We start from the raw sequence: 24730 nt of genomic DNA on the forward strand, positions 1-24730 counted from the left end.
CGGGTCTGATTTCCATGGATCCAGCCGAATCCGTCCGAGCCTGAGGTTCTGACCGAACCAGAGTGATGAGAACCGCAGGTGACATCAGCGGGAGGAGGAGGTGATGGAGCGGCTTCAGGTACCTGGGGAGGCGGACCCGCCACTCTGGTTCTGACCAGCGGACCCGACACTCTGGTTCTGACCAGCGGACCCGCCACTCTGGTTCTGACCAGCGGACCCGCCACTCTGGTTCTCTGCTTCAAACCAGCCAAATGACGTCGGAACCAGCGTGCCGTCACTTTTTCTGATGTTTCCAGCATCTCTGTGAACTTTCCTGGTTCTGGTCGGCATGGACCTCCCAGGACGCTCCGCGTTCCTCATCGACTCGCTGCTGTCACTCAGGCCGCCCGCAGCGCGTCTCTCTCGGTCAGACCCTCCGGAGCTCCGCGCCGACAGCTCCGCGCCTCCGTCCCCGCTGAGGGAGCCTCTTCCCCGCCTGGAAAGTCCGGCGCGGCCCGGTCCGGTCCAGCGGCCCCGTTGTCTGCGCTCCTCCTTCCAAATCCGGGACATCCTGGCGGACCGCCGGTCGCGTTCTGACCCGGGACATCCCGAACCTGGAGCCGAACCGCTCCGACCTGGACCGGCTGGAAGCGGCGAAGTCAACGGTAAATGAAAAGGTTCTGGAAAAAACCCGCTTCAAAATTAATTTAATTTCAATGTTTAATTTAATCTGAAATGAGTAATACATTAGAAAAGTTGATTTTAAAGAAAAAAGAAATTAGTTTCAGCTTCTGATCCCGAGAACAGATTTATCCGCTAATTTATATAATAATAATAATAATAATAATAATAATAATAATAATAATAATAATAATAATAATTAATTATTATTATTATTATTATTATTATTATTATTATTATTATTATTGAGTAGCTTTAAATAACAGAAATAAAACATTTTAAGTTCTGATCGGTTCTGCTCCTCAGATCTGAAGCTTTATATTTTGAGGGAATATTTCAGAGAGGTTTAAATCACCCCTCGGATATTTGGACCGATACAAAAATAAATAAATAAATTAATTAATTAATTAAAAATGGTAAAAATCAGGAATAAAACCCAGGTTCTGTTTCTGCCCTGGTTGTTATGTTCTGGCTGCTTTGGAGATGTTCTGATAAAAAAAAATTGTGGTTCTGTTTTTAATATTCAGCTCAAACTCAGCAGAACTATCAGAAATAACATTGTCTGTTTCTGAGGTTCTACAGAACCAGTCAGTCCGGGTTTGGGTCAGAGCATGGCCCTGGAGGGCCCGGTCCAGTCCAATCTGATCATGTGGTCAATCTTCCTAGTTTATGGTCATAAAACCCAACAGGCCAGAACCAGCTGAGGTTCTGACCAGGGTCCCTACCGGTTCTGTCGGAGAACATTCAGCTCCCTGGGCTGACGTTCTCTCCACCTGTGCATCCCCTCAGTGAACGGCGGATTGGACCCGGCGGCACCAGGACGCCTGAGGAGAACCCGAAAGGCCCGGACAGCATTCAGCGAGCAGCAGCTGACCCGGCTGGAAAGGAGCTTCCAGAACCAGAAGTACCTGAGTGTCCAGGACCGGATGGAGCTCGCTGCCTCCCTGCAGCTCAGCGACACCCAGGTCAAGACCTGGTACCAGAACCGCAGGTAAAACCAGAGAACAGAGGACACCTGGTTCTGGGTCAGAACACAGAGAACATCCAGTTACACCAGGTTTAACTAGCAGGTTCTGGTCCAGTGGGGGACAGTTTAACATCTCAGCTGGTACCTGTAGAACTTTTTATGAAGGTCCAGATTTCCTCCAGCGTGGAAGAGTAGAACCGGGTCCAACCAGGACTCCAGTCTGTGCAGATGTTACAGAACTCATGCAGGTTTGACAGAACCAGAACCTGGTTCCCCTCAGAGTTCTGTCCCAGTCGCTGCAGAACTTCCTTTCACAGATAAAGGAGGACTGAGGAACACAAACGATGGACTTCAGACATGGAAAAGGTTCTGCTGCTCCGATAAGAGGAGAACCACCGAAGAACGGTTCCAGAAATTCCTCTCATGCTGCCGTCGATGTAGCAGAACCTTTTAGTCGATGCGATAAAACCAAACTCTGGACTGAGCGGAACCAGCAGCCTTTTAACCCGGCGCTCTGTGTAGAGTCCATCTGGTGCAGAACCAGAGCAGAACGTATCTAGAACAAAGGTTCCCACAGCAGGGGTCATGTGACGCCTTTTTGATGGAGCAGATTTAATCGTGGAAAATTATATTTTGTAGAAGATTTACGACTATTTGACATCAAGATAACAAGTTTTTTCTTCCAAATGTGTAAAATTAATTACATTTTAGGTTCTTTTGTGGCTAGAAATTTATTTTCTTTAATCAACAAAGATTAATACTGTGGAGAATATTATACAAGAACATGAGAACACAAGCTCCTGTAAGATCACTTCTATTTTCTCACAACTGATCGACTTTAATCTCTTAACTTATAAAAAGAAATCTAGAACATTATTCCTATCCAGACTCCAACTTCCACTCACTGCTCGGGTCCAATTAGGCTTTTCTAAAGAGAACCTTAACAGAACATTAATGGTATCAAACAGGACTGTTGTTATTAATTCTGGACTTTAATCATTAAATGATGACATCAGTCCTCCAAACGTTCCACAAACGTTCCATAAATGTTCACAAGACGTTCTCCTAAACGACGTCCCGACATCAGTCCTCCAAACGTTCCATAAACGTTCCATAAATATTCACGATCCGTTCTCCTGAACGACGTCCCGACATCAGTCCTCCAAACGTTCCATAAACGTTCACGAGACGTTCTCCTAAACGTTCCTCAAACGTTCCATAAAAGTTCATGAGACGTTCTCCTAAACGACGTCCCGACATCAGTCCTCCAAACGTTCCACAAACGTTCCATAAACGTTCCAGAGACGTTCTCCTAAACAACTTCCCGATATCAGCCCTCCAAACGTTCCACAAACGTTCCTCCAAACGTTCCATAAACGTTCACGAGAAGTTCTCCTGAACGACGTCCCGACATCAGTCCTCCAAACGTTCCTCCAAACGTTCCATAAACGTTCACGAGACGTTCTCCTGAACGACATCCCGACATCAGTCCTCCAAACGTTCCGGAAACGTTCCGGAAACGTATCATAAACGTTCACGAGACGTTCTCCTGAACGACGTCCCGACATCAGTCCTCCAAACGTTCCTCAAACGTTCCATAAACGTTCACGGGACGTTTTCCTGAACGATGTCCTGACATCAGTCCTCCAAACGTTCCGGAAACGTTCCATAAACGTTCCAGAGACGTTCTCCTAAACGACTTCCCGATATCAGCCCTCCAAACGTTCCACAAACGTTCCTCCAAACGTTCCATAAACGTTCACGAGACGTTCTCCTGAACGACATCCCGACATCAGTCCTCCAAACGTTCCACAAACGGGCCGGCGAAGGCCAACAGAACCAGAACCATCGGGCTCACCAGCACAGAGAGCCTGACTGAGATTAAACACCAAATGGTTCCGCTGGTTCCGACCGGAGCAGAACACGAGGTCCAGAACTTGTAGGACACAAGACTGGGTCAGCTGAACCCTTTAGAGCAGAAAGTGGGTTCTTATTTACAGTCACATGTGGGTTTGAACCAAACAGAACCCAACAGAACCAAACAGAACACAGGAGGCTCTCCTCTGGGTTCTAACTCTAACGTTTCCGTTTCAGAACCAAGTGGAAGCGTCAGTCCGCTGCAGGTTTGGTCTTCCTTCCGCCACCCTTCCTGTGTCCTCTGACCCAACCCAGACCGGACCGGTACCGAGCCCACGGCCACCTGACCCGAGTCCTCCACCTGCTGCCCTACGCCCACATGGACCCGCACTGACCCAGCAGAACCGGGAGGAAGGCTTAGAACCCGTTGGTTTGTGTGACCCGATCCAGGAGCCGGACCCAGAACCTCTCACCTGGATCACCTGGATCACCTGGTGTCACCTGTCCACGGAGACAACCTGCGTCTCCTTCAGGGGAACCAAAGGAATAAGAAACTGGACTGGTTCTGACAACACGGAGCGGTCGTCTCCATCAGAACCGCCCTGATCTCCAGTGTTCTGTTAACATTTTTCACAGGTTTAATAAAGGTTCTTGTTTTCTCGTGTTCTGATGAAGTTCACTGGAACCGGTTCTGATCTGGATGACCGGACCCGTCCGGACCGTGTAGCCGTCACAGAGACTAATGTCTGAAAGGTTCTGTCCACTTAGTCAGGTCCGATCCGGGGTTTGGTTGACCCGGTTACCAGCTGATGGTCCGAGTAGAACACTGGGTTCTGTTTCTAACCCGGTTAGAAGTCTGGTCTGTCTTTTGAGGGTTTCTGTGACTTCCCTTAGACTGGATCAGAACCATCTCAGCAGAACCTTCCTTTCGTTTTGGTCGTATCCTTTTGGTTTTGATTTGTTTTAGTTTTAGGCACTGATATCGTTCAGGGTTCTGGTTCTGATTTAGTAGGAAGACATTTGGGCTTGGGCCGGTTGGTTCCTTCCTGCGACCCGTTTTGGACCTAAATGATGGACACGACCCTTTTCTCCAGAACATCGGACCACTCTGGTCCATCAGAACTTCCTGCTCTCCTTTTCTATATAGAACGTTAACAGAAAATCTTAAGTTTCATTTTTTTTGGGCCTCCAGAACTTTTGGCCCATGTGACAAAACGTTTGGACCGGGCTTTAGCAGGACTCTAGAAGTTCTGGGAGGTCCGGTTTGCCTCTCTTCAGAACAGCTGAATAACACCGACAGGTCCGTGGAGCAGAACCTTACGGGCCTGCTCAGATTCTTTGACTTCAGAACCAGAACTGATTGTCGTGTTAGACGTGAATGTGGTTCTGGTCCAAACCCAGTACTGATGGTGGCAGAACCCTGCAGCTCTGGGGTTCTGCAGGAAACTTAGATGTTGGCGAATCAGAACCAAACCCAGGAGAACGAGCACAGAACGCAGAACATGGCTGTTTGTGATAAACTCCTGAACAGAACAAAAAAAACCCAAAAGCTGAGTGAGGCGCTGGTTCTGTTCTGATAAATGATTCATTGATCCAGAATCCATGAAATGTTTTCCTGTGATTGAAACATTTCTGATGAAATATTAACCAGAGGCTGAAATATTGATGCTGCTGAAGCGGAACAAAGTGCAGCTTTTAAACTGTTCTGTCTGGTTCTGACCGAGTTTGGGTCCAAATCAGAATCTGCCGGGTTTGGTTCAGAAGTGGCTTCATTTCTGCACAGAACCACACACTGAAAATCTAAAGGCCGATCCAAACAGAACCACAGATGAGCGACCGGCACTAACCCGTGAGCAGCGGCCCATATTTAGGAGCTGCAGCAGAACCCGGTTCCTCTGAGCTCCGGCCCGCTGGGACCAGAACCGGGTTTAATGGTGCAGAAGCTCAGAGTGGAGCGCCTTTAAAATGGAAGCTAAAACGTGTGGGCGGCGAGGCGTGAAGGAACATTTAGACGAGCCAGAGGAGAACCGGCAACTCCCACAGGAAGCCCGTTCCACCGGTCCGGCCCAGAAGGTTCCCAGAGAAACCGGGCCTTAGTTCTCACACCCAGACCTAGAACCCGTCTCAGCGGGTTCTCCATGACCTTCAGTCTCCAAGACGTTCCTCTAACTTCTGCTGCTTGTCTCAGGCCCGACCTCAGAACCTGAGGAACTCTGGAGAACAGGTCCAACCTGCAGGAGGAGAACCTGAGGAACTCTGGAGAACAGGCCCGACCTGCAGGAGAACCTGAGGAACTCTGGAGAACAGGCCCGACCTGCAGGTGGAGAACCTGAGGAACACTGGAGAACAGGTCAGACCTGCAGGTGGAGAACCTGAGGAACTCTGGAGAACAGGTCTGACCTGCAGGAGAACCTCAGGAACGATGGAGAACAGGTCCGACCTGCAGGTGGAGAACCTGAGGAACGCTGGAGAACAGGTCCGATCTGCAGGTGGAGAACCTGAGGAACGCTGGTGAACAGGTCCAACCTGCAGGAGAACCTGAGGAACACTGGAGAACAGGTCCGACCTGCAGGAGGAGAACCTGAGGAACACTGGAGAACAGGTCCGACCTGCAGGAGAACCTGAGGAACGCTGAAGAACAGGTCCAACCTGCAGGTGTAGAACCTGAGGAACTCTGGAGAACAGGTCCGACCTGCAGGTGTAGAACCTGAGGAACACTGGAGAACAGGTCCGACCTGCAGGTGGAGAACCTGAGGAACTCTGGAGAACAGGTCCGACCTGCAGGAGGAGAACATGGATTTCTGTGCCGGTACCTCTCTCTGACCAAAGACGCTCTGATTAACCCAGAATAAATAAATAAAAAAAATTATTAATTAATTATATATATATATATATATATATATATATATATATATATATATATATATATATATATATATATATATATATATATATATATATATATATATATATATATATATCAACAGAACCTGGGTTCTCCGCAGGTTTACCGCCACATGGACTCTGTTTGTTTGTTGCAAAGAGATTTTAAGGACAATCAGAAAGACACGCTGCTTAATTCCTCAGCAGGAACCTTCTGGACCTCTCCAGAACCCAAAGGCAGTAAAAGCCGACCCAGTTCAGGTGCAACCATGAAAGATTTAAAACGGTTTTGATGCAGAAATAAAAACATGAAACATTCAGTCTGGTTTGGATTTTATTTCATTGAGGAAAATTTACCAACAGCTAAAAATAAAATCCTGACACAAAGATCCTCTGTGTCAGGATGTCTCACTCTGATGACGTACGTGTAAAACTCATGTACAGGTGGTTTGGTTCCCCATGATGGTACCAGGAACTGTTCAGTCGTGTTCATCTCCTGGTTCTGACCCAAAAATAATCTGTGCTCTTTAAAGCAGGAACACCTGAAGGTTTGGTCGGGCAGAACCAGGTCCCAGAGAGCGGTTCTGCTGCTGCTCAACCCATCGGGTTTCTCCAGGGTCCAGAACAACGAGCCAGGCCTCCTCGCCTCACTAAGGCGCACTGTGCTCAGATCCATCATCAGCCTTCCTCCTCCTCTTCCTCTTCTTGGCACTTTCTCCCTCCAACCCGCTGGAGAACTCGGACCGGAGCAGTCCGGCCTCCCTTTGACCCGCATGGAACCTGACAGGAACACCACAGAAATAATCAACTACAGCTCCCAGAATGCAACTCAGCACTGAAGCACACGTTGCCTCCCATTTGTCCTCTGAAGGGGAAATTTCTGACCTCCAAGTTGGAAATTCCTACTGGAACTCCTAAAGTTGGAGTTATGAGTCGGAGAATCGGTTCAACAGAACCAAACCCAACTTCTGAATTCAAGATAGTCGCTAGTTGGAGAAACATTTCAGTTTATAACGGGACGTTTTTAGCGTTTATTACAAGACGTTTCAGCGTTTATTATGGGATGTTTCAGCGTTTATAACAGGATGTTTCAGCGTTTATTACGGCACGTTTCAGTGTTTATAACGGGACGTTTCAGCGGTTATAACGAGACGTTTCAGTGTTTATTATGGGACGTTTCAGTGTTTATTATGGGACGTTTCAGTGTTTATAACGGGACGTTTCAGCGGTTATAACGAGACGTTTCAGCGTTTATTACGGGACGTTTCAGCGTTTATTATGGGACGTTTCAGTGTTTATAACGGGACGTTTCAGCGGTTATAACGAGACGTTTCAGCGTTTATTATGGGATGTTTCAGTGTTTATAACGGGACATTTCAGTGTTTATTACGGGACGTTTCAGCGTTTATTATGGGACGTTTCAGTGTTTATAACGGGACGTTTCAGCGTTTATAACGAGACGTTTCAGCGTTTATTATGGGACGTTTCAGTGTTTATAACGGGACGTTTCAGTGTTTATTATGGGACGTTTCAGCGTTTATAACGAGACGTTTCAGCGTTTATTATGGGACGTTTCAGCGTTTATTATGGGACGTTTCAGTGTTTATTACGGGACGTTTCAGCGTTTATTATGGGACGTTTCAGTGTTTATTATGGGACGTTTCAGTGTTTATTACGGGACGTTTCAGCGTTTATTATGGGACGTTTCAGCGTTTATAACGAGACGTTTCAGCGTTTATTATGGGACGTTTCAGCGTTTATTATGGGACGTTTCAGTGTTTATTACGGGACGTTTCAGCGTTTATTATGGGACGTTTCAGCGTTTATAACGGGACGTTTCAGCGTTTATTATGGGACGTTTCAGTGTTTATTATGGGACGTTTCAGTGTTTATTACGGGACGTTTCAGTGTTTATTATGGGACGTTTCAGCGTTTATTATGGGACGTTTCAGCGTTTATTATGGGACGTTTCAGTGTTTATAACGGGACGTTTCAGCGTTTATTATGGGACGTTTCAGTGTTTATTATGGGACGTTTCAGTGTTTATTATGGGACGTTTCAGTGTTTATAATGGGACGTTTCAGTGTGTATTATGGGATGTTTCAGTGTTTATAACAGAACGTTTCAGCGTTTATTATGGGATGTTTCAGCGTTTACAATGGGACGTTTCAGCGTTTATTACGGGATGTTTCAGCGTTTATTATGGGACGTTTCAGTGTTTATTATGGGACGTTTCAGCGTTTATCACGGAACGTTTCAGCGTTTATCACGGAACGTTTCAGCGTTTATCAGTGTTGTAGTACTCGAGTCCGAGACTCGAACTCGAGTCCGAGTCATTAGCTAAATTTAAAGACTCGTGACTTGACTTGGACTTGAGCACTGATGACTTGAACTTGGACTCGGACTCCTACATTCAGATCATTCTGACTCGGAGATTGAGAAAAAGACTCGACTTTTTTTTATATCATTAGGCTATAATTTTAATATGTCATTAGAATATTATTTGGTGTATGATTTTAATATCTAAATGTCGTACCGCGCACGTGACGTCACCATCTCATGAGCAACGCCCCTTGCCGCTAAGGTTGGGCAAACAGTGTGAGAGCGCTCGTAGCAACCAGCCATTACACATGCAACAGATACAAGGATATGACCGACTTTACAGCTGTTAAACTTTCACAAGAGGATGTCCAGGCGCCCATTTTACTGGTAGAACTGTGGAACAACATACCAACGTTCAGCTCAAACGATGGCTTGAGTGTCGAGGGCTTAGAAAGACGGGCCGAGTTGATAGGAAGGTAAGTCGATGTTTTTCTCCTGCTCGGCGTTCATTGCGTCATCGGCCGTTTTTTTTTTCTGTTTGTAGTCACCGTCCAGGAATCGGTATGAATTTCCCGGCCCGCCGAACAATTTAGTCCAGCCCGGTGGCCAAATGCATTATCATTATCCAACGGCTGGATCTCCTCGCTACATCGACCAATCCACACCAGATTTGTTGTGAGTAATGGGGGAACGCTGCCGAACGCGTTTGTGGGAATCGCCCGGTGGACGGGCGAGGAAAATCCGTGACAGCATCTGCGGTGGGGGGAGCCGCGGCGGTGCGCTAACACCGCCTGCCGGCCGGCACCGCGGCGGTGGCCAATAGGCCGGAGTGCGCTTGGCTGCGAGGGCCGATCGACGCCGCTTGCGGCTTTAACATCCTTCATATGCGGCCTATCAGCGTACCTCGAGTCGCTGTTGCACGTTCCATAACAACAATATTTAAAAACCATGGTTAGGAGACGTCTTAGACTTGGAAAAAGCGGTAGTTTTACCGAGTAAAGCCAAGGGTAACTACAGCGAAAGAGTTATTAGTGCAATGGAATGTTACTGCTTCATGTCATACATCACACGTCAATAGTGACTCGACTCGGACTCGACTCGGATTTTTTTTTTAATGACTTGGACTTGACTCGGACTTGAACACTGGTGACTCGAACCTGGACTCGGACTCGAGGCATAGTGACTTGACTACAACACTGGCGTTTATCACGAAACGTTTCAGCGTTTATCGCGGGACGTTTCAGTGTTTATAATGGGACATTTCAGCGTTTTTTTATGGGATGTTTCAGCGTTTATTACAGGACATTTCAGCGTTTATAACGGGACTTTTCAGCGTTGAAAATGTTTCAGTGTTGCTAATCTGCACAAACCATGCCGTAGATCGGCGTTTTAACAGCCGTGGTTACACGAGCAGCGAATTGTCAAACATTTCACGGTTGCACGGCTCAGCGCTGCGTTAAAAGGTTTTGCAATAAAATGTGACTGAAATATTCTGAGACTAAGATTGGAAGCATTTCTAAGTTAATGGCTTTGGTGTGGCGGCCATATTTCTCCTACTGGTGTCCCACAAGAGGTGATGTCAGACAACAACCAGTGGCAGCGGCTATCCACAGTAACAGAAGCAGAGAACCATGGGTAATGTAGTACAAGACACAGAACCCAACGATGGATCAGGGAAGCTCACACGCTCACCTTTTCCTACCAGGGTTCTGGTTCTTCCTCAGACTTCCTGATGCTTTCCTGGGCTGGTGCTGGCTCTTGCCGCGGCCCCGGTTCCCCGGGCCCCTGGGGGCCAGTGCAGAGCTCAGGCCCTGCGGAGCGTCCCTCAGGCCGAAGCTCTTGGCGGTGTGTCCCAGGTGGAGGCGGCGGATGTGGAAGATGTGTTTGAGGTTGGCAGGGTAGGTCGTGTACGCCCGCAAGAACGACTGCAGCGCTGTGACATCACACGAGAGGTCAGCCAATCAGAGAACAGCAATTCAGTCCGACAAGAGGGCAGGTGATCGGCGTACCTTTCTTTGCAGCTTGCAGCGACTGAGCGTCAGCGTGCACAAAGTTCTCCAGCGTGGTCTGAAGGACGGTGGCACGTTCTCGGATGTCCTGCTGCAGCGCTTGGGACGAAGTCTGAGAAGACATGAGGCGAGACCACTGAGCTCTATAATACACTGGAGTGCTAATCACCGTTTGAACGAGTCGCTTTGAAGCCACCAGCCGCCATATTGGTACTCCCTATTTCCCCTCAGTAACTAGGGAATATGTGCGCTACAGCATCGAATAACGAGGATTTTCTCACGTTCAGGGGGGGCTTAAGACTTTTAAAATGTCAAATGCCATATACTTTTATGTTATGCTCTAAAAATATCAAGTACTGAGAAAGTCATGTGCTGAAATATTTAGCATTTTATTCATTTAAATATATATATATATATATATATATATATATATATATATATATATATATATATATATATATATATATATATATAACATTTATAAATATATAAATAACAATATTCAAAAACATATATTTACATATGTGTATACATATATATACACATATACACATACTTATATATACATATATATATATTTAATATGAATAACATGTAAAATATTTCAGCACCTAATTTCCTAGTAGTTAATAGTGTTAGTACATCCACTGACTGTAGAATTACCTGTGAAACGTTTTCACACAGCCAGAAAACTGCTTGTTGTTGCAACCAAATCCTATGGGATTCTGTGAGAGTAGGGAGTAGCAAGATGGCGGCCAGTGACTTCAGTTTTTCAGCAAAATCAGCACTCCAGTGTATAATATAGCTCAGTGGGCGAGACTCAGAGGAACCATTTCTATGGTCCACCTGCAGCAGGCGGTAGCGGCGGTACCAGCCTCCCGCTCCAGGACCGCCTCCTACCTGGCTGTGGTACTTCCCCCGGCCCTTGTAGGTGTCGTCCTTCATCAGACAGGACAGAATGTCGTCCAGCTTCACCTCCGACACGCTGAAAGCAGAAAGCCAGAAGATGAGCCGGGAACCAGCTCACTGCTGCTCAGCGATTGGCTCCCAGCAGCTGCCGGCTTACACACCTGATGTTGTGATTGGCCAGCTCAGTGATGAAGTCAGTCTCTGCAGGCGTGAGGAAGAGGAGGCTGTTTCCTCTTCCTCCTATGCGAGCCGTGCGGCCGACCCGGTGAACGTACTCGGCGGCTGACGTCGGAGGAGTGTACTGAAACACAGAGGGAACAACGACCTGTAACCGGGTTCTGGTTCTGGTGCGTTTACGTCACGACTGCAGCTCAGGTTTACCTGAACGATCCAGGTGACCTGAGGAAGGTCCAACCCTCTGGCTGCGACGTCCTGAAACACAAGAAGATGAAGATGATGCACCGAGAGAACGTGGAACATCTCAGCCCAGCAGGACCGGGCCGGGCTCACTAAAGGCCTGTTTCTGGTGATTTCTGGCGCCCCCTGTGGTGAAGCGGCAGCATCGCTGAGAGAGGCGCTGACCGTGCACAGCAGGACTCCGGACCCGGAACCAGAAAACTCCTGAAACACCTCGGAGCGCTCCTGGAGGAGGGAACAAACGCGTGAGACGGGCCGACAGGACGCCGAGAAGGAGACCGGGGCCAGCAGGGGGGCGCTCTCACCTCCTGTTTCATGTTGCCATGGAGACGCAGGAAGCTGAGCTCCTGATTGGCCGAGGGCCCGCACAGGACGGCGCTGAAGAGGCGGTGGAGGAACTCGACGGCCTCGCAGCTGGAGACGAACACGATGACCTTGTTGCTCGCCGCCGAGCATTTCTCCAGGATGAAGGCGGCCAGGCACACCAGCCGCACCTTACTGGGAACCACCACCACGAACTGCTGCAGCGCCTCCGGCACCGCGAAGCTCTCCGATTGGCCGGCTGACGCAGCCTCAGGGATCCCGCCGGTGAGGTCGGAGGGGGCGGAGCCAGAAACGCTGACGCTGATCGGATCTTTTAGACAGATGTCTGCCAGCCGAGTCACACCTGCAGCAGAGCAGAAGTTAAACGGTGCGCCGCCGCCGTGTGTGCGGTTAGACGTGGCCGGCTGGTTCCGGCTTCACTCGGCGTGTTCTGACCTTGTGTCAGCGTCGCAGACAGCAGAACGTTCTGCCGGGCCGGTCCCGTAGAGTTCAGGCTGTTTAAGATGACGGTGAGGTCCTTCTCAAAGCCCAGGTCCAGAGTCCTGCGGGTGGAGGAAGGAACTGGTTCTGATTTCCTGCAACCGGGTCGTTAGACGAGACGAAAGGCTGCGACTTACCTGTCGGCCTCGTCCAGAACCAGCCAGCGCACGGCGCTGAAGGCGATGCTCAGGGTGTGTTTGATGTGATCCACCAGACGCCCAGGGGTGGAGATCAGGATGTTGATTCCTTTACGGATCCTGAGGGACAAATGAATCAGAGATAAAAACCACCAGAACTTCAGTCCAGCTGGGACGGACCTGCTGTGGTTCTGGGAGGGGAAACCCAGACATGTTATCTGGAAGCCGAGTCAGAACCTGAAAGGAGGCGACCATACCTGGCCTTCTCTGCTTTCCTCTTCTCTCCTCCCATCAGCACACCTGGAACGATCCAGGTGAACGGCTGCAGACAAACAGGAAACAGCTTCACGTCAGGACAGGAAGTCCACGGACGGGTCACCAGGTATCAGAACCGCGCGGGTCGGACTGACCAGTTCTCTCCGGCAATACCCTGCCCCTCCCCCACATACTGCTGTGTAAAACTGCACCTCCTTAAAGGAGCAATAAGTAAACCCTTATTTTAGATACAAGGAACTAAAAGCAATTTATTAAAGAACTAAAAGTGTCTTCTCAGAGGTAACACCAGGAGTAACAGCAGGAAGTCAGGTGCTGCTTTTATGTGAGGCGAGTGGCTGGTAGCCGCCCAGCTAACACCGTTAGCCCGGCTAACACCGCTAGCTGGTAGCCGCCCAGCTAACACCGTTAGCTGGTAGCCCAGCTAACACCGTCAGCCCAGCTAACAGCGTTAGCTGGTAGCCCGGCTAACACCGTCAGCCCAGCTAACATCGTTAGCCGGTAGCCACCCAGCTAACACCGTTAGCCCGGCAAACACCGTTAGCTGGTAGCCCAGCTAACACCGTTAGCCCGGCTAACACCGTTAGCCCGGCAAACACCGTTAGCTGGTAGCCCAGCTAACACCGTTAGCCCGGCAAACACCGTTAGCTGGTAGCCCAGCTAACACCGTTAGCCCGGCAAACACCGTTAGCTGGTAGCCCGGCAAACACCGTTAGCTGGTAGCCCAGCTAACACCGTTAGCCACCCAGCTAACACCGTTAGCCACCCAGCTAACACCGTTAGCCCGGCAAACACCGTTAGCTGGTAGCCCAGCTAACACCATTAGCCGGTAGCCACCCAGCTAACACAGTTAGCGTTGCTTAATGCTGCCCCCCCTGATCCTCAGGAACATTCAGACCTTCTCTCATTGACAGAAATGTAAAGTTGATGCAGATAACTGGTCTGGTGATCAGACTTTGGAGGTAGAGAGGCGTGGCTGACCACACATTGCTTTGGTCTACAGACGAGCTCAACAGCCACTTAGTGGGGAAGTTTCACTTATTATTCCTTAAATACTGAATCCTCAGACACAGGGTGGTCCGATCTCTACAGAACCGCTGCTGTGAGGACCAGGAGGTCTTTTCAGCTTTAGGTCCAACCTTTCAGGTGTGGGACACACTGACACTCTAAATGGGTTCTGGTACCTTCAGAAGCTTCTGGAAGGTCTGGAAGGTCTGCAGAGCAAGCTGGAACAGGAGAATCAGTCAGTTAGAGCTCCATCAGGAACACCAGGAACAGAAAAAACGTTGGGGGGAACAGAACCTCTCGGGTCGGAACGATGATCAGCGCCAGGGGACCGTCGGACCTGCTGACCTTTGGCTCCAGGGACTGAAGACTCTGAACCAGCGGGACGCCATAGCACAGCGTCTTCCCTGCAGACAGGTGGGGTGACAGTGAGGTTCTGAAGGACTGGTTCCACCGGGAGAACCTTGGGATCTGACCTGCTGCAGGTGAGGCTCACCTGAACCCGTCTGAGACCGGACCGCGGCGTCCCGTCCGGACAGAAGGGCCGGGATGGTCTGCTTCTGCACGCTGCAACACACCAGAACCGTTTAGCCGCCATGGCTTCAGACCTGTGCTCAGTGGGCACCTGTGGGTCGGACTCACCTGGTCAGCACGGACACGTTCAGGACTTTGTTGAGCGTCGCCACCTGGACACAAGCAGCCAATCAGAGCTCAGGGAACCACTAAGGCGACTCCCTCTTTTTGTATTTATTTATTTATTTGAATTAGGACAATGGACATTCATCAACACGTCAGCTTAAAACATCAATGTAAACATGCCAGAATTAGCACAGCAGCTAATTTGCATTAAGGCAGGTAAGAACTGGTATTTATTCTAGTGTTTAATGTGTCTAATGTTTGTTTGCTTCTAAAATCTGTTAGAGGAGGAGGAGCAAGTCCATTTAGAACTTTAAAACAAGCCAGGCATCCAAAAAAGTCCAAAATGTTGTACTTACTTAAAATGTTACAATAATGATACCGTAAATGTTTTTTTAATCAAGGTCTTTCAGAGTTTTCTTGAAGAGAGACTGTAGGGGTTTCAGAATGGCCTCTGAAGTGTGAGACCATGTGGTATGGCAGTATTTTTTTATCTAAATAAGCTAAATATCATGGCAGTAGTTTATAATCTAAATAAACTAAACATGGCAGTAGTTTATAATCTAAATAAGCTAAATATCACGGCAGTAGTTTATAATCTAAATAAACTAAACATGGCAGTAGTTTATAATCTAAATAAGCTAAATATCATGGCAGTAGTTTATAATCTAAATAAACTAAATATCATGGCAGTAGTTTATAATCTAAATAAGCCAAATATCATGGCAGTAGTTTATAATCTAAATAAGATAAATATGGCAGTAGTGTATAATCTAAATAAGATAAATATCATGGCAGTAGTTTATAATCTAAATAAGATAAATATCACGGCAGTAGTTTATAATCTAAATAAACTAAACATGGAAGTAGTTTATAATCTAAATAAACTAAATATGGCAGTAGTTTATAATCTAAATAAACTAAACATGGCAGTAGTTTATAATCTAAATAAACTAAATATCATGGCAGTAGTTTATAATCTAAATAAGCTAAATATCATGGCAGTAGTTTATAATCTAAATAAGATAAATATCATGGCAGTAGTTTATAATCTAAATAAGATAAATATCATGGCAGTAGTTTATAATCTAAATAAGATAAATATCATGGCAGTAGTGTATAATCTAAATAAGCTAAATATCATGGCAGTAGTTTATAATCTAAATAAGCTAAATATGGCAGTAGTGTATAATCTAAATAAGCTAAATATCATGGCAGTAGTTTATAATCTAAATATCATGGCAGTAGTTAATCTAAATAAGATAATTATCATGGCAGTAGTTTATAATCTAAATCAGCTAAATATCATGGCAGTAGTTTATAATCTAAATAAGCTAAATATCATGGCAGTACTTTATAATCTAAATAAGCTAAATATGGCAGTAGTGTATAATCTAAATAAGCTAAATATCATGGCAGTAGTTTATAATCTAAATATCATGGCAGTAGTTAATCTAAATAAGATAATTATCATGGCAGTAGTTTATAATCTAAATCAGCTAAATATCATGGCAGTAGTTTATAATCTAAATAAACTAAACATGGCAGTAGTTTATAATCTAAATAAACTAAATATCATGGCAGTAGTTTATAATCTAAATAAACTAAATATCATGGCAGTAGTTTATAATCTAAATAAGCTAAATATCATGGCAGTAGTTTATAATCTAAATAAACTAAACATGGCAGTAGTTTATAATCTAAATAAACTAAATATCATGGCAGTAGTTTATAATCTAAATAAACTAAATATCATGGCAGTAGTTTATAATCTAAATAAGCTAAATATCATGGCAGTAGTTTATAATCTAAATAAACTAAACATGGCAGTAGTTTATAATCTAAATAAGCTAAATATCATGGCAGTAGTTTATAATCTAAATCAGCTAAATATCATGGCAGTAGTTTATAATCTACGTGTCCACATGCTCCTCTCCACCAGCAGCCCTCTCTGGCTCAATGGGGAGGTTGTAGGTTCGATCCCAACTTCCCCGTGTCATATGCCGATGTGCCCCTGAGCAGGGCATTTAGCCCCACGCTGCTTATCTGTCGGTGTAGAAATGTGTGACTGTTTGTGAGTTCGAGGGTTTACGTCACACCACAGGTTCTTTTTTAATATGCTCAATTCATTTTATTTCTATTTATTCTAATTATTTATTTTATCTTTATTTCTATAGCGCCAATTAACAACACATCATCCCAACGCTCTTTACAAAGTTAAATTCTATAAATTTAAGATCAAATAGACAGAAAACAAACAGGAAGTGACGCTATCTCAGGAGCTCAATAGCGCCTTCATGTTCAAAATTAAAAGTTAGTACCTTTGTGTTTTCTAATTTACGTCTATAATATGTATATTTTATGCTTTTACTTTGAAGTTCACTTCAAAACACTTAATTTCCCTTGAAGATCCGTCCCCGTCTACTGAGACCGGTTCAGTAGACGGGGACGTTCTCACACACGGTGGGCGGAGTTTCTCCTAACGCAGTGGGCGGAGCAGCAAACCAGAACAGCTCAGAGGGTCATGTGATCCGGTGTGTGAGCGTTACCAGGTGGGGGTGCAGCTGGAGGTCTGAGAAGGAGTCAGAGGTGAAAATCTTCTCCTTTACCTGGGAGACGGATGGTCTGAGGGAGAGGACAGGAAGTCATCGACAGGCTCGGCTGAACCAATCAGCAGAAGACCAGTTCAGCCAATCAGAGCCGGGCGTACCTGTGGATCTCTGGGATCTCTGGATTGTGTTTGAACAGAGAAGAGGTCTTGATGGAGCTGCGTTCAGCTTCCTTCACCACATCCTTCTTCATCTCCTCCTTCTTCCTCTTCTTCTTCTGTGGTGTCCTGTGGGTTGGCTCAGGGGGCGGGGCCTAGACATCACATGCTTATTATTACCGCTGATGAAAAAACAAGGCAGGTGGCTGAAGTTGGAGGCAGCAGTTACCTGCAGATGAGCCTCCTCCTCCTCCTCCTCAGCTGTGTGAGGAAGACATGGTCTCTGTCTGAAGGAGCGCCTCCCCGCCACCTCCTCTGGGGAGCTGAGCGTCCTCTTCTTCTCTGCTTTCTGCTTCTTCTGTAGAAACAGCAGCAGCTACTCGTTACCTGCCGCTCTGCTCGTTAGCAGACCAACACAAAGAACGCCAGCACCTCTGCATCCTTCAGCTCTATAGGACATTTTGGGCTGAAATTTGTGTTTTATTTCTTGTACTGACTAACTTAAGGCTGGACGATGATTCAATAACAATAATATATTTGATCGATAGACTTATATCCATGATAGAAGAAAAGGGTCAATAAAAAGTTCAACAGAATAACAGTTTTCCTTCCTTTTGCATTTTAGCCATGTGGGTTAATATTACATCATTACATCCTCCCAACCAATCACAACGCAGATCCAGGAACCAAGCTCCGCCCCCTTAAAAGAGTTCAGAGATCATGCGTTCTTTTTTTTTTTAAACTTAAAATTTAAGTAAAAAGTTGGTAAAATATAGGGTTGAGTTTGAATTCAGTGTTCAGTGTGTCTGTATCTAAAAATTAGTTGCTAAGCAGCAGCATAAAATGGCCAGAGCTGCACTTAAAATACATGTTTTGAATTTGTTGATAATTATCGATATGGATCAATGATTTCTATTTTATGAATATGCTTTTTCTCTAGTACCGGCGTATACCTAAGTTCACTGATCCATCAGCGTGTCCAGCAGCCGAGCCTCGACGTCACAGGAAGCGGCTGCTGATGCTGTCAGACTGAGAGGCGACAACCAGCACAAGTCTTCAACTTCAACCGTTTTTTTAGCTAGTTTAGCTGTACGGGGCCTTTAAAGGCTGCCTGTGAGCGGGACTCTGAGAACAGGTCATCAGAGCCGCGTGTCTTTCCTCTTTGGCCAATTTCCTCCTCCTACTGACTGAACACGTTCGTTGAGCACGAGCAAAGCGCCGCTGTTTGAGAGTCGCCGCGCGACTGAAGCGAATCGTTAACGTTTGCTGGTTTAAACCAGTTTTGTGTGAAAGAAGTCGGAGAACAGCCGGTGTCAGAGCGAGGATGCAGCGCGCTCTGATCCTTCAGGCCGCTTCTCTTTGCATAATAGATTTAAAACATGGTCATTTTATTTCATGCAGAAACAATACTATAATATACAATAAAAAGCTGTGTGCTCCTCTTCGCCTGGTAACTGTGAGTCTCCGCTGTAATCGATGCATTAGCGAGAGAACACGGCTTAACTTCAATATTTATAACTTTCTAACCTCAGAAGCAATTACGCCACTAAACAAAAGACCCGATCACTTGCACAAATTAACGCTTTTGTTGATGGTGTCACTTCCTCATTGTTTTCTGCATTAGACAATGTAGCTCCCTTAAAAAGAAGGTGATTATTCACAGGAAGCACAATGTTAGGAAATTTGAGAGAAAATGGCGCTCTACACACCACGAAGAGTCTTACCTAATCTGGAAAAACTATTGTGGTTTAAAAAGACTCTACGCTCCTTCAAGAGGATTGAATGCTGCTTGGAGAGACTTGATGCAACCTGCTGGGTTTCCTTAGAGAGGAAACTTTCTGACCAACCTGGAGGATCTGATGGAATCTGACTTTAAAAAGAGCCTTGAGATGATATGATAGGAATTGATGCTATAGAAATAAAACTGAATTGTGTAATTTTTATCATGTAAATGGAAGAAGATAAAAAGAAATATTGGCCCTGCGTATCAAGTGTTTGCCTGGTGCCAAAATAATTGGTACTAGCCTTAAAAAATCTCCATCACTGGATCTCTGCTCAGTTAAAAACCCTGCAGGTCCAATCTGAACAGCTCAGTCACTGAGACCTGCTCAGCCATCATCTTCATCACGACAAGCCGTCCGGCTCTGTTTACCAGCCTCTGGGTCTGGAAGTGTTCTCCTGTCAGGTTCTGCTGTTTCTGTTCTGGGTTCTGCTGGGTTACTCACCAAGGTCCATTTCCTGCTGCTGGGAAGTGATGCTGAGGCTGGAGATGAAGGCCCGCTGCTGCAGATGTTCAGACACAGCTGCTCCTCTGCTGGTGACATCATCTACGCACCTGTATCACGCAGATAACAGGTGTGAGTCCAATCAGAACCCGCGAAGAAGAGTCAACGTCAGACCAGACTTCATGCAAAAACTGTTCGATTTCAGCTCAGCTGCTGCAGCTCAGGCTGCTTCTCCTAAAACCGCTTAAACTGCAGCTGGAACACCTGTGTGACGTCACTGACTCAGTCCCATCAAAACGGACACATAGGTGAGCTGTTAGGGGATCAATAACAGGTGTTTGTTACCGACCCTGTGGGAAACGAAAGGGAACTTTAATCAGACATTTTTCTAGGGAGGTTCTGCAGCCGCTGCTCTGCTCACTGGGCAGGAAGAACTCCGCCATGTTTAGCCGCCAAACTACACCAGCTTCCGGTCTGTAAAGATTCAGATTAAAATAAAATAAAAACCAAAGCGAGATTAAAACAACATCACAGAGGAATCCTCACCAACATGCCCGGATACTCGCTCCGACACGTGGGAGCCTGTTCCGGCTGCGGCATGAGGCCCCGCCCCCTCAGTGGGTCTACTCCTTAACGGTCAGCCGGCGCATCGGGCAGCTTTGTGAGCTGGCGGCGGTGAGGGAGGAGTTCAACTCCGTAATGGAGCCGCAGCGTCACACTGCACACAGGTAGAAGTTTGAGCTTCTCAGGCATGCAGAATCATTTTAGCTGCACAACCTGGACCTGATGGACCTGACAGTGTTGGTAGCCACTGCATCAGCCTTTTTTTGATTTAAAAGCTGTTCAGACAATCGTTAATTTTCTGTATTTTCTTTCTTTAACGTTTGACCACATTAAGACAGAAGCAGCTTAAAACGCAGGAACTGTTCAACAGATTCACGTCTAACCTTTAAAAAGGACCAAGCCTCTCCTGTGAGGTCAGATCAGATAGTCTCTGTTCAGTTCACCAGAGGATTCCTGGAAGTAATGCACCAAAAGAGAAGAACCCTCCTTTCTCCAGTGTGTAATGGCTTTTCGTAGAGCAGAGCATTATTACAGTAGAGCGAAGCCAAGAACCTTTGGAGACATTCAAAATCCTACAGACCATCATCCTAATCAAGCCATGGTAAAAAAAAAAATTATCCATGCAGGTGTTTATGGGCCCTCCAGCAGAATCAGGCTTGTTGAAGATAGATTTTATTGCAGACTCATCATGGTCTTTAATTTTAAAAAAGAACAGACAATAGTGAATAAAAAATGCAGAAAAAAACAACAACATAATACATAAAAAGGTCCCTATCCTTTCAGGAAGCATGTTTCCATGGTACAAATTAATAAGTCAGCAATGAGATGACTCCATTATCAGACTCATTCAGTTGACATTTATTTATAAAGTTATTTAAAACAGCCACCAGTGAGCTGACACCAGCAGACTAACGGTTCACTGGCACCGGTCCGTTGGGCTTTTCTAACAAAAGGCTGACTTTTTTTTATGACACCACAAAGGTGCAAAGAAGCCTCAAGATCACTGCACAAACATGACCTCAGTACCTGAGATTCACGAAGGAGGGACTAATCTATGTAACAGGAATCATATCAGGGACTGATATCAGAGCCCTCAGATTCTGATGCGTACTTTTTATCTTTAGCATGCTCTAACGGTGGAGAGAAAAACCCTGCGATAATAAGTCTGTTGTGCTTGTGTGTCATGTTACCTGTTATTTTGTCACCATAGTAAAACCTGGTGATGTTCAGTTTGATCTAAACAGGTTCGGTTTAACTTCCAAACAGGACATGAGCTTCATGTGCATATCGCAGACGACACTGACGATAAATGTCCTCATCACCTGACAGGCGGGGGGTTATCAGCACAGGACCAAGACGTTTACTTCATTAGAGGCGCTCAGTAAGACGGGCAGGGCAGACGACCTGAAGTTAGGGAACACCCATAAACCAAACATACATCAAGGAGCTGCTGAAGACCAGCTGAACTTGGCCTAAAAAAAACCACTCAGTCGTCACCAGACCCCCAACACACCCAGTTCTGCACAGGTTCTACTGCTTAGGGGGATAAAATGCTGCCTGGATGACTGCAGTACTGACCTGAAGGGCTGCAGACACACAACTGGCCCACTTGACCCACGTCGTCTGGTTAGAAAACCAATAAGATAGACATCTTACTATATATTTAGGCACACCAGCTTGACACAATTTTGAAATAATGTTCTATGTTTCCCACGATCAAACGCCTTAGAGGCAACTAGGAAACACTTAAAACTGTAGAGGAGCTCGGTGGTCTGAGTAGGAAGCTCTGGATCCAGCAGGAAACGAGGCTACTGAATGTTAATACCATTGAATTATTATTTTCTGCATTGACAACCAGATTTAAAGGGGACATATTTTACTTTTTAATGCCTTCACATTGAAAACATGTAGTTGTTTTCAATGTATTGTGGTTGGAACTGCAATGCTTTGGTCCGAATCACTCAGTAACTTACCCTCCGTTCTGCTCCAGTTCTGAGGTTTGTCTCTTTAACCCTAAAGGAGGTACTTCACACCCTGACCCCCTCTGGGTCACAGAGTGTTCCCCTTGACCCGTTTGGCCATTTTTGTGGCATGCTGGGGATCGGTGTAATGAACTACAGAACATTTTCACGTATCCACTTGTAGATTCATCCAGGACAGATCATCCGCTATTACCATCTAACATAGAAAGTACTCCTGGGTCAATGTGAGCTTCTTTGCTTTCTGTGTCTCTGCTCTGTCTTCTCTAAGCCCCAGTGGGTCGAAGCAGATGAGCGTTCACACTGAGCCTGGTTCTGGTTCTGCTGGAGGTTCTCCTCCCTGTTAAAGGGGAGTTTTCCTCTCCACTGTCGCTTCATGCATGCTCAGTATGAGGGATTGCTGCAAAGCCATCAGCAATGCAGACGACTGTCCACTGTGGCTCTATGCTCTTTCAGGAGGAGTGAATGCTGCTTGGAGAGACTTGATGCAACCTGCTGGGTTTCCTTAGAGAGGAAACTTTCTGACCAATCTGGAGGATCTGATGGAGTCTGACTTTGGAAAGAGCCTTCGGATGACATGATGTGAATTGGAGCTATAGAAATAAATTTGATATAATGTGTGGAAGCTCCAGGAACCTGATATTCTGGCCAGACAGTGTTTGTATTTCTAAAATGTTTTTTTAACAGAATAAAGCGGCAGAAGAACCAGGCAGGCAGGAACGGCTGGAGACAGCAGAGACAGGGTTGACCAGGTGATCGTGGCAGGAGGTCACATGACCAGGCGGTGGAGGCAGAGACAGACTAGACCAGCGAGGGCAGAGCGAGACTCAGAAACAACCTGAGAACAGGTCCACAGGGTCCCCAGGCTGAGCGTCTCCAACACTGGGGACACCTGCAGGCAGCGAGACAAGAAGAGGACAGAACTGAAACCAGATCCTGGAGACCCGAACCTGAACCAACACCAGCCACTATCAGAACTGAGCCAGCAGAGACTGAACGGTACCAAGCCTGGAGACGCTGGACAAACTCTGGACAGACCCTGAGCCAGAATCTGGCAGCAGAACCGGGTCCAGTTCTTGTCCAGCATAATGTCTGGTTTGGATCCATCAGTGATCCTGGTTCCTTCCCGCTCCACTTGCTGATGTCGGGGGTAAAAATAGAGCTGTCAGTCAGAGAGGTGGAGGGTTCTGCTGGGACTGAGCGTCGCTCCGCAGGAATAATTATAGTTTTCTGCTCAATTATCCCTTTGAAGCCTCTGAGGAGCTCAGCAGTAAGACGAGGAGCTGCTGTCAGTCACAGACGGGTCCGCTGCCGCCGCAACAGAACCACGAGGCCCAGCAAGTCAATTACTGAACATGTGTTCTGGTTGGACTTTCCCTGACCCGGTCATCATTCTGATCCTGTTCCAGTTTTACCACAGTCACCGTGTTATAGGGGACATGTCACGCTTTACAGTTCTTCCTTTTCACGTTGAAACATTTTCTTTATTTTTATTTAGTTATTTATTTTAATAGTGTATTACAGTTGTGGTCTCTCTGAAGTGGAACTGCAACGCTTTGGTCTGAATTCCCCGTTAACTTACGTCCAGGTTCCCCCTTTCTACCCCTGTGCTGAGAGCAGCTCATTTTGGTACCAATCACATCGTGAAGTTTGCAGACGACACAACGGTGGTGGGCCTGATCAGACGACAACGACCAGGACTACAGAGAGGAGGTGGAGCAGCTGGTGGGCTGGTGAGAGACAACAGCCTGATCCTGAACGTGGAGAAGACGAAGGAGATCATGGTCGACTTCATGAAGTTGATGAGCTCCAATGCTCATCAACAGCTCAGCTGTGGAGGTGGTCAGCAGCACCAAATCCCTCAGGGTGGACATCACAGGCAACCTCAGCTGGACTGTGAACACCACGTCACTGGTGAAGAGGGCACAGAAACGACTGTACTTCCTGCTGAGGATGTGGAGAGCCCACCTGCCCTGCCCATCCTCACGACCTTCTACAGAAGCACCATAGAGAGCATTCTGACCAGCTGTCTCTCTGTGTGGTGTGGAGGCTGCAATGCCGCTGACTGGAAGAACGTGAGGAGAGTGATGAGGACAGCAGAATGGATCATTGGGGCTCCTCTTTCCTCCATAAAAGACATTTCACCCCAGCACTGCGTGTCCCGTAACATCATCAGGGACCCCTCACACCCCCACCATGGGCTGTTCTCCCTGCTGCCCTCTGGGAAGAGGTTCCACAGCATCCGCTGCAGGTCCACCAGGTTCTGCTGCAGCTTTTTCCCTGCTGTCATCACACTGTTGAACTATAAACTGGACTCTGCACCACATTTGCATCTTTATTTGGCACTACAAATGTTGCTGAACTTTTATTATCCAT

At 46.6% G+C, this 24730-nt stretch overlaps 2 protein-coding genes across 6 annotated transcripts; one reads left to right on the plus strand and one right to left on the minus strand.

Moving 5' to 3' along the window:
* The first annotated feature begins 215 nt into the window (after positions 1-215).
* barhl1a (BarH-like homeobox 1a) lies at positions 216-3973 on the plus strand. The gene is made up of 3 exons (XM_021311866.2): positions 216-644; positions 1450-1651; positions 3722-3973. The coding sequence occupies exons 1-3, from the start codon at positions 329-331 to the stop codon at positions 3876-3878; spliced, it is 675 nt and encodes a 224-aa protein (XP_021167541.2). The 5' UTR covers positions 216-328; the 3' UTR covers positions 3879-3973.
* A 2727-nt stretch (positions 3974-6700) lies between these two features.
* Positions 6701-20439, minus strand: ddx31 (DEAD (Asp-Glu-Ala-Asp) box polypeptide 31). Of its 5 annotated transcripts, none has more exons than XM_021311870.2 (20): positions 20358-20439; positions 19812-19921; positions 17816-17941; positions 17590-17741; positions 17429-17504; positions 14886-14929; positions 14740-14810; positions 14541-14650; positions 14423-14464; positions 13223-13287; positions 12966-13085; positions 12784-12890; positions 12330-12691; positions 12190-12249; positions 11989-12039; positions 11769-11908; positions 11599-11683; positions 10699-10810; positions 10382-10622; positions 6701-7147 (listed from the first exon to the last, which is right to left on the minus strand). In XM_021311870.2, the coding sequence occupies exons 2-20, from the start codon at positions 19911-19913 to the stop codon at positions 7018-7020; spliced, it is 2196 nt and encodes a 731-aa protein (XP_021167545.2). In that variant the 5' UTR covers positions 19914-19921; positions 20358-20439; the 3' UTR covers positions 6701-7017. The 5 variants fall into 5 exon arrangements, with proteins under 5 accessions (XP_021167545.2, XP_036000138.1, XP_021167546.2 ...); XM_036144245.1 differs by having other exon boundaries at positions 17816-17944; positions 19812-19930; positions 20358-20394; XM_012854793.3 differs by having other exon boundaries at positions 6702-7147; positions 17816-17944.
* Positions 20440-24730: the final 4291 nt, after the last annotated feature.

The sequence above is a fragment of the Fundulus heteroclitus genome, chromosome 12, assembly GCF_011125445.2.
Source record: "Fundulus heteroclitus isolate FHET01 chromosome 12, MU-UCD_Fhet_4.1, whole genome shotgun sequence".
In the NCBI taxonomy this organism is placed as follows: Eukaryota; Metazoa; Chordata; class Actinopteri; order Cyprinodontiformes; family Fundulidae; genus Fundulus; species Fundulus heteroclitus.